The 14,294-nt window shown below is 40.4% G+C and overlaps 1 protein-coding gene across 5 annotated transcripts in view; it reads right to left on the bottom strand.

Moving 5' to 3' along the window:
* Fam185a (family with sequence similarity 185, member A) overlaps positions 1 to 14,294 on the bottom strand; it is a 63,411-nt gene that overhangs the window by 22,445 nt on the left and 26,672 nt on the right. For all 5 annotated transcript variants that reach the window (XR_003955661.1, XR_003955662.1, XR_003955660.1 and 2 more), the window contains 2 exons: positions 9,950 to 10,045; positions 6,534 to 6,668 (listed from right to left, as the gene is read on the bottom strand). Coding sequence is in view for 2 of the 5 variants with exons in the window: in XM_006535731.2 (XP_006535794.1) it covers positions 6,534 to 6,668; positions 9,950 to 10,045 (231 nt within the window). In the remaining 3 variants the exon portion in view is untranslated. The remainder of the gene's footprint in view (positions 1 to 6,533; positions 6,669 to 9,949; positions 10,046 to 14,294) is intronic.

Below are 14,294 nucleotides of genomic sequence, written 5' to 3'. Positions count from 1 at the left end.
TTTCTGTGTAACCATGTAGTTAATTTAAGGCTCGTGTAATAACAGAGGTTTAAGAATTAGGACTCCACTTAGGAAAAAGATTTACATACAGTTTATCTAAGGACAAATTACTGAATAACTGAAAGAAGCCTTTTCTTTTTCTTTCTCTTTCTCTCTTTCTTTCTCTTTCTTTCTTCCTTTCTTTCTTTCTCTTAAAAAATTAGATATTTTCTTTATTTACATTTCAAATGTTATCCCCTTTCCTGGTTTTACCTCCAAAAACCCCCTATCTCGTCCCCCCTCCCCCTGCTCACCAACCCACCCACTCCTGCTTCCTGGCTCTAGCATTCCCCTACACTGGGACATTGAGCCTTCACAGGACCACGGGCCTCTCCTCCCATTGATGGCCAACAAGGCCATCCTCTGCTGCATATGCAGCTGGAGCCATGGGTCCATCCATGTGTACTCTTTGGTTGGTAGTTTAGTCACTGGGAGCTCTGGGGGTACTGGCTGGTTCATATTGTTGTTCCTCCTATGGGGCTGCAAAACCCCTTCACTTCCTTTGGTCCTTTCTCTAGTTCCTCCACTGGGGACCCTGTGCTCAGTCCAATGGTAGGCTGAGAGCATCGACCTCTATTTGTCAGGCACTGGTAGAGCCCCTCAGGAGACAGCTATGTCAGGCTCTTGTCAGCAAGCACTTGATGGCATCCACAATAGTATCTGGGTTTGGTGACTGTATATGGGATGGATCCCCAGGTGGGGTAGTCTCTGGATGGTCATTCCCTCAGTCTCTGCTCCACACATTGTAACTCCTCCCATGAGTATTTTGATCCCCCTTCTAAGAAGGAACGAAGTATCCACACTTTGATCTTCCTTATTCTTGACCTTCAAGTGGTCTATGAATTGTATGTTGGGTATTCTGAGCTTCTGGGCTAATATCCACTTCAGTGAGTGCATACCATATGGGTTACCTCACTCAGGATGATATCTTCTAGTTCCATCCATTTGCCTAAGAATTTCATAAATTCATTGTTTTTAATAGTTGACTAGTACTCCACTGTGTAAATGTACCACATTTTCTGTAACCATTCCTCTGTTGAGGGACATCTGGGTTGGTTCCAGCTTCTGGCTATTATAAATAAGGCTGCTATGAACATAGTGGAGCATGTATTCTTATTACATGTTGGAGCATCTTCTGGGTATATGTCCATGAATGGTATAGCTGAGTCCTCAGGTAGTATTATGTCCAATTTTCTGAGGAATCACCAGACTGATATCCAGAGTGGTACCAGCTTGTAATCCCACCAGCAGTGGAGGAGTGCTCCTCTTTCTCCACATCCTCACCATCATCTGCTGTCACCTGAGTTTTTGATCTTAGCTATTCTGACTGGTGTGAGGTGGAATCTCAGGGTTGATTTGCATTACACTGATGACTAAGGATGTTAAACATTTCTTTAGGTGCTTTTCAGCCATTTGGTATTCCTCAGTTGAGAATTATTTTTTAGTTCTGTACCCCATTTTTTAAAATAGGGTTATTTGGTTCTCTGGAGTCTAACTTCTTGAGTTCTTTGTATATACTGACTATTAGCCCTCTATCAGATGTAGGGTTGGTAAAGATCTTTTTCTAATCTGTTGGTTGCTGTTTTATTCCATTGACAGTGTCCTTTGCCTTACAAAAGCTTTGCAATTTTGAGGTCCCATTTGTCAATTCTTGATCTTTCAGCAAAAGCCATTGGTGTTCTGTTCAAGAAAATTTCCCCTGTGCCCATATCTTCTAGGGTCTTTCCTACTTTCTCCTCTATAAGTTTCAGTGTCTCTGGTTTTATGTGGAGATCCTTGATCTATTTGGACTTGAGCTTTGTACAGGGAGATAAGAATGGATCAATTTGAATTCTTCTCCATTCTAATCGCCAGTTGAGTCAGCACCATTTGTTGAAAATGCTGTCTTTTTGCCACTGGATGGTTTTAGCTCCTTTGTCAAAGATCAAGTGACTATAGGTGTGTGGGTTCATTCCTGGGTCTTCAATTCTATTCCATTGATCTACCTGTCTGTCACTGTACCAATATGATGCAGATTTTATCACAATTGCTCTGTAGCACAGCTTGAGGTCAGGGATGGTGATTCCACCAGAAATTTTTTATTGTTGAGAATAGTTTTTGTTAACATAGGTTTTTTTGTTATTCCAGATGAATTTACAAATTGCCCTTTCTAACTCAGTGAAGAACTGAATTGGAATTTTGATGGGGATTGCATTGAATCTATAGATTGCCTTCGGGAAGATGGCCATTTTTACTATATTAATCCTGCCAATCCATGACCATGAAAGATCTTTCCATCTTCTGAGATATTCATCAATTTCTTTCTTCAGAGACTTGAATTTCTTGTCATATAGATCTTTCACTTGCTTAGTCAAAGTCACACCAAGGTATTTTATATTATTTGTGACTATTGTGAAGGGTGTTGTTGCCCTAATTTCTTTCTCAGCCTGTTTAACCTTTGAGTAGAGAAAGGCCACTGACTTGTTTGAGTTAATCTTATATGCATCTACTTTGCTGAAGTTGTTTATCAGGTTTAGGAGTTCTCTGGTGGAATTTTTTGGGTCACTTAAGAATACTATCATATCCTCTGCAAATAGTGATAGTTCGACTTCTTCATTTCCAATCCGTGTCCCTTTGACCTCCTTTTGTTGTCTTATTGCTCTTGCTAGTACTATATTGAATGGGTAGGGAGAGAGTGGGCAGCCTTGTCTAGTCCCTAATTTTAGTGGGATTGCTTCAGATTTCTTTCCATTTAGTTTGATGTTGGCTACTGGTTTTCTGTATATTGCTTTTACTATGTTTAGGTATGAGCCTTAAATTTCTGATCGTTCCAAGACTTTTATCATGATGGGGTATTGGATTTTGTCAGATGCTTTCTCAGCATCTAATGAAATATTTTTTCTTTAAATTTGTTTATATATTGGATTATGTTGATGTATTTCTGTATATTGAACCATCCCTGCATACCTGGGATGAAGCCTACTTGATCATGATGGATGATCGTTTTGATGTGTTCTTGGATTTGGTTTGTGAGAATTTTATTGAGCACTTTTGCTTCGATATTCATAAGGGAAATCGGTCTAAAGTTCTCTTTCTTTTTGGGGTCTTTGTGTGGTTTAGATATCAGAGTAATTATGGCTTCATAGAATGAGTTGGGTAGAGTTCCTTCTGTTTCTATTTTGTGGAATAGTTTGAGGAGTATTGTTATTAGATTTTCTTTGAAGGTCTGATAGAACTCTGCACTAAACCCATTTGGTCCTGGGCTTCTTTTGGTTGGAAGACTATTAATGATCGTTTATATTTTCTTAGGGGACATGGGACTGTTTAGATCATTTATTTGATCCTGATTTAACTTTGGTACCTGTTATCTGTCTAAAAAAATTGTCCATTTCATCCAGATTTTCCAGTTTTGTTGAGTATATATAGGCTTTTGTAGTAGGACCAGATGACTTTTTGGATTTCCACAGTTTCTGTTGTTATATCTCCCTTTTCATTTCTGATTTTGTTAATTTTGGTACTGGCTCTGTGCCCTCTGGCTAGTCTGGCTAAGAATTTATCTATCTTGTTGATTTTCTCTAAGAACCAGTTCCTGATTTTGTTGATTCTTTGTATAGTTCTTTGTGTTTCTACTTGGTTGATTTCAGCTCTGAGTTTGATTATTTCCTGCAGTCTACCCCTCTTGGGTGTATTTGCTTCTTTTTGTTCTAGAGCTTTCAGGTGTGCTGTTAAACTGCTAGTATATGCTTTCTTGTTTCTTTTTGGAGGCACTCAGAGCTATGAGTTTTCCTCTTAGCACTGCTTTCATTGTATTCCATAAGTTTGGATATGTTGTGCCTTCATTTTCACTAAGTTCTAAAGTCTTTCTTTCTTTATTTCTTCCTTGACTAAGTTATCACTGAGTAGAGCATTGTTCAGCTTCCATGTGTAAGTGGGCTTTCTGTTGCTTTTGTTGCTATTGAAGACCAGCCTTAATCTGTGGTGATCTGATAGGATTCATAGGATTATTTCAATCTTCTTATATCTGTTGAGATCTGATTTGTGACTGATTAGACGGTCAGTTTTGGAGAAGGTAGCATGAAGTGCTGAGAAGGTATATTCTTTTGTTTTAGGATGAAATGTTCTATAGATATATTTTTAATTCATTTGGTCCAAAACTTCTGTTAGTTTCACAGTGTCTGTGTTTAGTTTGTGTTTTCCTGGTCTGTCCATTGATGAGAGTGGGGTGTTGAAGTCCCCCACAATTATTGTGTGAGGTACAATGTGTGCTTTTAGCTTTAGTAAAGTTTCTCTTATGAATGTGGGTACCCTTGCATTTGGAGCATAGATGTTCAGAATTGACAATTCTTCTTGGTAGATTTTTTTTCCTTTGATGAATATGAAGTGGCTTTCCTTATCTTTTTTGATGACTTTTCGTTGAAAGTCGATTTTATCTGATATTAGAATGGCTACTCCCACTTGTTTCTTGGGACCATTTGTTTGGAAAATTGTTTTCCAGCCCTTTACTCTGAGCTAGTGTTTGTGTTTGACACTAAGGTGCATTTCCTGAAAAAAGCAAAATGCAGGGTCCTGTTTACATATCCAGTCTGTTATTTTATGTCTTTTTACTGGGGAATTGAGTCCACTGCTGTTAAGCTAGTGATTATTGCTCCCTATTATTATTGATATTATTTTTATGTTTGTGTGGCTATGTTCTTTTGGGTTTGTTGAAAGATTACTTTCTTGCTTTTCTAGGGTGTAGTTTCCCTCCTTGTGTTGGCATTTTCCATCTATTATCCTTTGTAGGGCTGGATTTATAGAAAGATAATATGTAAATTTGGTTTTGTCATGGAATATCTTGGTTTCTTCATCTATGGTAATTAAGAGTTTTGCTGGTTATAGCAGTCTAGGTTGGCATTTGTGTTCTCTTAGGGTCTGTATGATATCTGCCCAGGATTTTCTAGCTTTCAGAGTCTCTGGTGAGAAGTCTGGTGTAATTCTGATAGGTCTGCCTTTATATGTTACTTGACCTTTTCCCCTTACTGCTTTTAATATTCTATCTTTGCTTTGTGTATTTGGTGTTTTGATCATTATGTGACAGGAGGAATTTCTTTTCTGGTCCAATCTATTTGGAATTCTATAGGCTTCTTGTATGTTCATGGGCATCTCTTTCTTTAGGTTAGGGAAGTTTTCGTCTATAATTTTGTTGAAGCTATTTACTGACTGGCCCTTTAAGTTGAATATCTTCACTTTCTTCTATACCTACTATCCTTAGGTTTGGTCTTCTCATTGTGTCCTGGATTTCCTGGATGTTTTGGGTTGGGATCTTTTTTGCATTTTGCATTTTCTTTGACTGTTGTGTCAATGTTTTCTATGGTATTTCCTGCACCTGAGATTCTCTCTTCTATCTCTTATATTCTGTTGGTGATGCTTGCATCTATGACTCCTTGTCTCTTTCCTAGGTTTTCTAACTTCAGTGTTGTCTCCCTTTGTGATTTCTTTGTTTCTATTCCCATTTTTAGATCCTGGATCATTTTGTTCAGTTCCTTCACCTATTTGTTGTGTTTCCCTGTAACTCTTTAAGCGATTTTTGTGTTTCCTCTTTAAGGTCTTCTACCTGTTTACCTGTGCTCTCTTGTATTTCTTTAAGGGAGTTATTTATGTCCTTAAAGTCCTCTATCATCATCATTAGACTTTAAATCAGGGTCTTGCCTTTCTGGTGTGTTGGGGTAATCAGGGTTCACTGTGTTGGGAGAGCTGGGTTCTGATGATGCCAAGTAGTCATGGTTTCTGTTGCTTATGTTCTTGTGCTTGCCTTTCACCATCTGTTTATCTCTGGTGTTAGCTGGTCTTGCTGTCTCCAACTTAGGTTTTTCCCTCTTGCAATCCTGTGTGTCAGTACTCCTGGGAAACCTGTTCTTTCCGGGAGGAATTTGGGTATGGAGAGCTGTGATACAGGGTCAGCTCCTGGGTGCAGATAGAGTCCAGAAGGATCCTCTCCTCAGCCGATCCTTGGTTCCTGTGTCCTGATGGCTCTGTGAGGGTCCCTCTTGGGTCAGGAATTTGAAGAGAAGTGGTGGTCTTACCTATGCTCACAAGTGTGTAGGCACTCCTGGAAGACCTGTTCTTTCTGGGAGGAATTTGTGTATGTAGCTCTGTGGCACAGGATCAGCTCTGGGCGCAGACAGAGACTGGAAGACTCCTGTCCCAGGCAGCCCCTTGGTTCCTGTGTCCTCAGGGTTCTGGACGGGTTTCTCTGAGCAGCATGGGTGATCCCACCTACAATCATAGGCCTGTCTGCACTCCTTGGAGGCTCTTTCCCTCCCAGTGCTATTGGGTATGGAGCCCTGTGGCTGAGGATCTGCTATGAAAGGAGGCCTTTTCAACAGTGTCTGATTGGGTTACTGATCATTATCACCAGAGGAACAGTCTCAGACACTGGGAATCGAGGATGGCTAGGAATTAATCTGCAGTTAACACACTGTGCCATGCACACAGGGCCACAACCATTCATCCACAGCAATATGCCGTCTCCTTACCTGTAACCGTCACACCATCACCTTTACAGTCTTTGGCCATTTCCTGAACATGAGCTTCTTCATCCACAACTACCTCTTTGCCTGATAATTTAAAATAAGCTCGTAGAGAAGATGGGGCCTTGACAGCAATAGAACCTGTGGCAAATTTAGAGTGAAACAATACAAATAAATCATATTTAAATTTAATTGAAAATAAAACTCTCCCAGGAATCACAGTATCCTCAAGGCACTCACCCATCCTGACTTCTGATAAGAGTATGGGCATCAGAACATTTTGAACTACTAGCTCTTCTTTTGCTAATATCCTTACACAGCTCATCCATGAAAGAAAAAAAAAAGCAGTAATTTACCATACACATGGCAAAGACAAAATATGCTAATGGTGACCATTTGCAAAGAGGCAGACAATCACCATTTCGGCTTTCTGAAGTCCCTTTATCACACCAATTTTATAGGTGAGGATTTGCTCAAGTTCCCAGACAGATAGTGGTAGGCATAGTGCAGTGTCTCCAAAGCCTGTGACTTCAGTGACTCTGGATTTCACACACTGTGACCTGCTCACCATGCCCCATGAGCCACAGGATCCTGTATATTTAGTTTCACTTGGAGTGTAAGGAAGAAAATAACAAGAATATTTGGATTCCAAATGACTAATGTTCCTTTGGAGTCAGCTACAGGCTCTAAGTTCTGACAGAAAACACTCAGCTTTATGTTCAGTACAGGCCAGTGGTCAGTCTAAAGGAAGATTCTAAAGGAATATATCAGGAAAAGCACCCTATTTGCTGTGAGATCCCTTGTCCTACTATCATGTAGGTCTCTGCAAATCTTCCAGCACACTCCTATTTCACCAGCTTCCTCCTGCTTCTCATCAAATTTAGAGCCTTCTGCCATAAGTATCAGCTCATCTCTGGGACAAAGAGTCAGGACGACATACACTGTAAATGGTCCTTTTAGAAGTCACTTAGATATGGATCACAGTCTCCTTCTAGCCTGTTTACCATCAACTTATTTACTCAGTAATTTCACACCATCTTACCCTAATGGCAGCAGGAAGTTCAGGTTAAGAAGGACTCGCAGGTGTGAAGAGAGCTCAATGGTTAAGCCGCTGAGCCATCTTTCTGCACAAGCATGAGGACTGACAACTTGTTTAAAAAGCAGGGCATGCTCATGTATGAGGTAACTTACTGCTGGGGAAAAGGGCAGGAGGCAGGAGGAGTGCTGAGACTCCTGCTGGCTGTTAGCTTTCTTTAGGGTCAGTAAGAGACTGTGTCTCAAGGGGTTATGGTGGAGCGCACCATCCTCCTCTGGCCTCCATTCACACTCATGTGCACACACACCACGCACGAGAGACTTATGAACGCTCATTCATACAAAGAGAGAAGACCAGAAAGTTGTAACCAGATACTATCTTCCCCCCAAAAAATTCCAAAGTGAATTTATGCCAAAAAGGCCACAGACTGAAGGCACACTGTGTGAGGACTAGTCATCTTCTCAGGCCGTGTTCAGTGGACACATCAGCACAGGTAAAGCTGGCCCCCAAGCTCACTCACAGACTTTCTGAATGAATAAATAGCCATTGTCATGGTCACTTTCACAGGACAGAACAAATAAGCATTCCAACATTTCTCCTCAGCCCACAGGGCTCCATGGTGAAGACCTAGGAGACTCAAGTAGCTGGCTCTGTACTCCACAGCAAGACAGTGACAAAGCTGGAGCAGTCAAGGTGCTAAACTAAGCATGAAGCAAAAGAATCCTGAACAAGAAGGTGGAGATCTTTATTTCTGGTTATCTCTAAGTTGACAGGAACATGGTTTACAGTAGGAAAAAATTATTATACTAATCAAATGATATAATATCATATACCATTTCAATGTTGGTAGAACAATCACAGCTATAACTAATACTCAATATCTTAAGTGGATGAAGAACGACAAACTTCAAAGTTAAAAAATGCAGCTTATCTTGAATTTTTATACACTGCACAATGCAAGAAAAAACTTTCACAGAAGAGCCGTTTATTCAAAACTTCTTTTCCCCCTATTCTGTTACTAGTTACATTCATGGTTAATAGGTTCTCTCTTGAGTTTTCATAGGACAGTAAAATTATATGACTACGATGTTGAATGAGAATGGCCCCCAAAAGCTCCTGTGTTTGAATACTTCTTTGCGCCTACCAGTTGGTTGGGCTGTGGGAAGAATTAGGAGGCGTGACCTGGCTGGAGGAGGAGCATCAATGCAGGCTGCCTTTGAGGTTTCAGAAGCTCACCAGTTCCAGTTAGCTCTCTCTGCTCCAGCACCATGCCTGCCTGCTACCATGCTTCCCACCCTTTGCAACCGTGAGCCCCAAATAAATGGTTTCTTTAATATGTTGCCTTGGTGATGGTATCTTAGCACAGCAATGGAAAAGTAACTAAGACAAAGTTGGCAGTTTCATGAGGACAAGATCATAGCCCATTTTAAAGCAAGCAAGCCAGGGCCATGGGAAATCTTCCTATGTGTCAGCCACAGTTTCAGACTGCCTTCTGTGCTCAGTGGTTCTCCCTTGCCTCTGGCAAAGCAGCCTGACTGGACAGAAGACTGTTACATGAAATTGACAATGGCAGGAAGTAGTGAGAGGAAATACATCCTCGGAATACATGGTCCCATCCTAGACAAAAGGCAAAGGATGCTATGTACTGTTCTCAGTCTTTTGAAGCCTTCCATACAGGGGTACAGCTCGATTTTCTGCACCTCAGTCACTTCTACCCAGACAGCTAAGCTAGGCTGTCACTTATCATTATGCACATGTAAATAGCTGTATATACAATTAGTTTCCAGAGGAATAAAAAGTATATTTAAGATGATTCTTTCGATGTATACAGCTCATATTCAGCTTTCCACTGAATAAAAAGTATACAGTTTTAAATAAAATACATGAACTCAGAATAAGTTACCTGTATAAAGAATTATACAGACAAGTACATCAGAAGCCTGCTTTAGAGAGCCTTTGTGGAGACATTTTGGAATCGTGCTTTGAAGGCTACAGACATTCTACAGTAATGGCAGGGAGGTCCTCTATAGGAAAACGTTAACATAGAGAGTTTTCCCTACCACGAATACTCTCATTTCTTATACAACAAAACTGAAAGATCCACACAGGAACATTAAAGCTTCTATAGTAACAGTCAAACTATAACAACGTTTTTGTTTGTCTTACAAAAAGAAAGTTTGAGTCATGGCCAGCTGTCCTGAACAAGGATTTCTGATTGGCTTAGAGAGCTCAGTAACAGTAAATCACGATCTACTAGAAGAAAATTTCCTGAAGTCGCTGTAGAAAATCTGACCACCTGCCTCCCAAATATTCCACCATTCTCTCACATTCCAGATATTCACCAGTCTCACACTGCAGTCAAGCTGTGACACTCCAGCTGGCTCACCTTCTTCTGTTGTCAGTGCCACTTCCCCCAGCTGACTGACATACACATCTATGGCACCCTGATGACTGGAGGCTTTTAGACATCCACAGGACGAATCTGAGGGAAAAAAAACTGTATCCATGACTGTTTTTCATGGAGTAAATGGAATTAAAAACAAAATAAAAGGCCCTGCTTTGACATTTCTGTAAAACCTACAAACCTTGAAAGGCTTTAGATTTTTCTTATAACAACAACATTATTTTTATCAAAACACATTAGAAATTTAGAAACCTATACCCAGATAACTAATAAAACAGAGTTCTGAGTATGCATTTTAACTTAATTTTTATGTGTATGGTTGTTTTGCCGGCATATATGTCTATCTACCACTTGTAGGGCCAGTTCCCACAGAAGCCAGAAGAGGACGACATCTGGTTCCCTGAATTGGAGCTACAGAGAGTTGTGAGCCATCAATGGGTGCTGGGGATCAAACCTAGGTCCTCAGGAAGAGCAGTAGCCAGTGCTCTTGACCATGGAACCATCTCTTCTGCCCCATAGCTCACCTCTTCCGCCCCCCCCCCCATTTTTTTTTGTTTGTTTTGTTTTTTGAGACAGGGTTTCTCTGTGTAGCCCTGGTTGTCCTGGCACTCACTCTGTAGACCAGGTTGGCCTCAAACTCAGAAATCCACCTGCCTCTGCCTCCCAAGTACTGGGATTAAAGGCATGCACCACTGCTGCCCGGCCACATTTTTTTAAAAAATTATTTTCTTTATTTACATTTCAAATGTTATCCCCTTTCCTAGTTTCCCCTCTGAAAATCCCCTATCCCCTCTCCCTTTCCCCTGCCCCCCAACCCACCCATTCCCATTCCTGGTCCTGGCATTGCCGTACACTGGGGCATAGAGCCTTCACAGGACCTAGAGCCTCTCCTCCCATTGATGACCGACTAGGCCATCTTCTGCTACACATACAGCTAGAGACACAAGTTAGTGTGTTACAACTGGCAGCCAATGCCAAGTCCAGAAAGCACCGTTCAAGTATCTCATCTACCCCCATACTGACAAATGTAGTAACTTCCAGAATGGAGCAAAGTTAGTGAGAAATTGAAGAAGTTCACATTTTTCCCTTTCAGCAAACCTGCTGCCTTAAGAGTAACAGGTCACTCACATAAGGTTTACTGCATTTCTTAAAGGGGCAGCAAGGACGTGAAGCAATCACTGGGACAAAGAAGTCTGCTTTATGTTTTCATTTTCACGCTGGAACACAAAAATCCTAACTTACATGGACTCAAACTTCCCAATGTCATCACCGTCTCTTGTTTCCAGTAGACCAACAGTTTACAGTCAAGAAACAGAGTCAGACACAAGAAAACTGGAGGTTGGCTTAGGTGTCAGTGCTATGGTCTTTTCCCTTCCTCCACGGCACCGAGTGTTTACTGTAACATCTAGCCTGCCTGGCCTGAAGAGGCTGAGCACACTCTTCAGGAGCCTCCCTTAAAAGCATTTTTTTTTGACACTTAACACTTTGCTTTAATTATCAATTCATGAAAATGCAATGATAAATGATTACATAAAAGTACTCTACCTGCGTTTTTTTTTTTTTAAAAACTCTGAACTCAGTTCATGAACACAGACAGTGAGCTCTGCAGATAGACACAGGAAATTGCAGGGCTTTTTGCCAGAGTTGCCTCCTATGTCTAGCTTGGCCTCAGCACCAACTCTTTTTATTAGATGTTTTCTTCATTTACATTTCAAATGCTATCTATCCTTTCCTAGTTTCCTCTCCGAAACTCCCCTATATTCTCCCCTCTCCCCCTGCTCCCCAACCCACCCATTCCTACTTCCTGGCCCTAGCATTCCCCTATACTGGGGCATTAAACTTTCACAGGACCAAGGGCCTCTCCTCCCATTGATGGCCGACTAGGCCATCCTCTGCTACATATGCAGCTAGAGACACGAGCTCTGGGGGTACTAGTTAGTTCATATTGTTGTTCCTCCTATAGGGCTGCAGAGCCCTTCAGAAAACCATTTTTTATCAAGAGCTTTTATTACTTCAACTGAGAAGCAAAATAGGAATTGTAGTGAAAACTATGAGAAAAAAAAAATAATACTTTTGGTAAAATATATAGAGAAAATATATATCCACAAAGGCAACATTTATCTTTAAACTTTTAAATAACTTCAATCAAACTATGAAGTGAATTATTCAAGATCTGGCTCAACCATCATTTAAAATAATTTGTCTACAATCCATACCAAAACCATTGTAGTGGCTATTCCTGGTTGTCACCTTGACTATATTTGAAATGAACTACAATCCAGAATTGGAAGGCTCACCAGTGACCCTTATCTGGAGGCTTGGAGATCCTTATCTGGATCTTGGTATGGAGATCTTGAGCCATAGTGGCTATGGATTCCAGAAGATTGAATCTCAGAGTTTAAGGAACACACCTTTAATCTGGGCTACACCTTCTGCTGGAGACAATATAAGGACATTGGAAGAAGGGAGTCTCGCTCTTGCTCCTTCGCCTGCTTGCTGCGTGAGACTGAGTAACTGCTAGATCCTTGGACTTCCATTCACAGCTGCGACTGAACCATTGTTGGGAATTGGGCTGCCGACTGTAAGTCATCAATAAATTCTTTTACTATATAGAGACTATCCGTAAGTTCTGTGACTCTAGAGAACCCTGACTAATACAACCATCCTTTATGAGACTTCAGATATTAGTTTCTGAGTGTCATCAGTAAATACCAGTGCTAGGGAATAAAGACATTAGATGAATGCTATGAGGCAGAAAGACTGGCTACATCATTGCTAGGTTAATACCAACAGAAACTTCACTTAAAAACCTTGTATTCAACTCTAAAAGAAGCCATGTAAAAAGATATTATGGTAACAACAAACACATACACTACCTATGTAGTGTACCTATGTAGTACTTGAATAAAGTGAAGTGTTTGAAAATTTGTTTGACTTTCTTTCTCTGGGGAAGGGGGACTCCACAAGAACGTTGCGTGATTTACAAACAATACTTTCATTCTCTTCACCATGGGAAAATAATTAATTAATTATAAGGTACAATTATCAGCCTTGAGATTTGTTAATCTTGCAAAGCTGTCAAAAAAACTCAAGATGTATTTAATAAAGAAATAGACATGCAACATTTAAAACCATGTAGCAAACATGAAATGTCAAAAAAAATATGATTGTTTATGTAAGACCTACACAATACCACCATCAGCTGACATTGCAGTGTGGGTGAGGAAATCTCCTAAGGCCCCACCCATGCATGAAGAGCTGCAGGAGATATGGCTGCCGAGAGGAGAGTAAGTCTTCTCTAGGAGTGAGTCTATAACAGGTTACATAATCCCAGTCAGCCATAAACCCAAAAAACGCAAATCACATCAAGTGAATTCAACAAGCTGTATGTATGTATGTATGTGTGTGTGTATGTATATATACATATATATACATATACATATGTGTGTATATGTATATTGTGTATATATTAAAAAAGAAGAGGACATGAATGGGGGAATTGGAGGAGTTGGTAGGGGAAGGCAATGTGGTAGAAATTACATAAATACAGTACTAATGTATGAAACTTGCAAAACATTTTAAATTAAAAAACCAATAGTTTGTATTTTAAACAGTTATGCAGCAAAACAAACTTTCTATAACACAAATTACTGAAATGAAAATCAATCATCAAGAGTAAAATTAAGGCTTTATGTACAAGAATTCCATACTTTAAGGATTAGCACTGTGAAGAAATTCTACAGATCTTGGAGAACAGGAACTAGAGAGCAGACCGGAAGCTATGTAGACTCCCACAGAGAAATAGGTTTCATTAGAATTCTGGACAAAGACCTCGTGGGCTGACAGAGATCACTGAGTTGTTTCATTATTATTTACTCAAAAGAGAACTACTGATGTCAACTACCATCTTCAACACAGAAACATGTATTTGTAACATACAGTTTGTTAACAGGAGAAAAACAACTAAGCGTACGAAGCTACCATTTCAAATGTTGTTTTCCTTTAGATAAATGGAGAACTTCTTCAAAATTGGTTAAGTATGTTCAAAGCAAGTTTTTTAAAAAATAATTATTAGATATTTTCTTCATTTACATTTCTAATGCTATCCCAAAAGTCCTCTATACCCTCCCCCCGCCCTGCTCCCCTACCCACTCACTCCCACTTCTTGGCCCTGGCGTTCCCCTGTACTGGGGCATATAAAGTTTGTAAGACCAAGGGGCCTCTCTTCCCAATGATGGCCAACTAGGCCATCTTCTGCTACATATGCAGCTAGAGACACGAGCTCTGGGGGTACTGGTTAGTTCATATTGTTGTTCCACCTATAGGG

Source organism: Mus musculus, chromosome 5 (assembly GCF_000001635.26).
Source record: "Mus musculus strain C57BL/6J chromosome 5, GRCm38.p6 C57BL/6J".
Taxonomy (NCBI): domain Eukaryota; kingdom Metazoa; phylum Chordata; class Mammalia; order Rodentia; family Muridae; genus Mus; species Mus musculus.
This window is presented reverse-complemented; position numbering and strand designations above follow the sequence as displayed.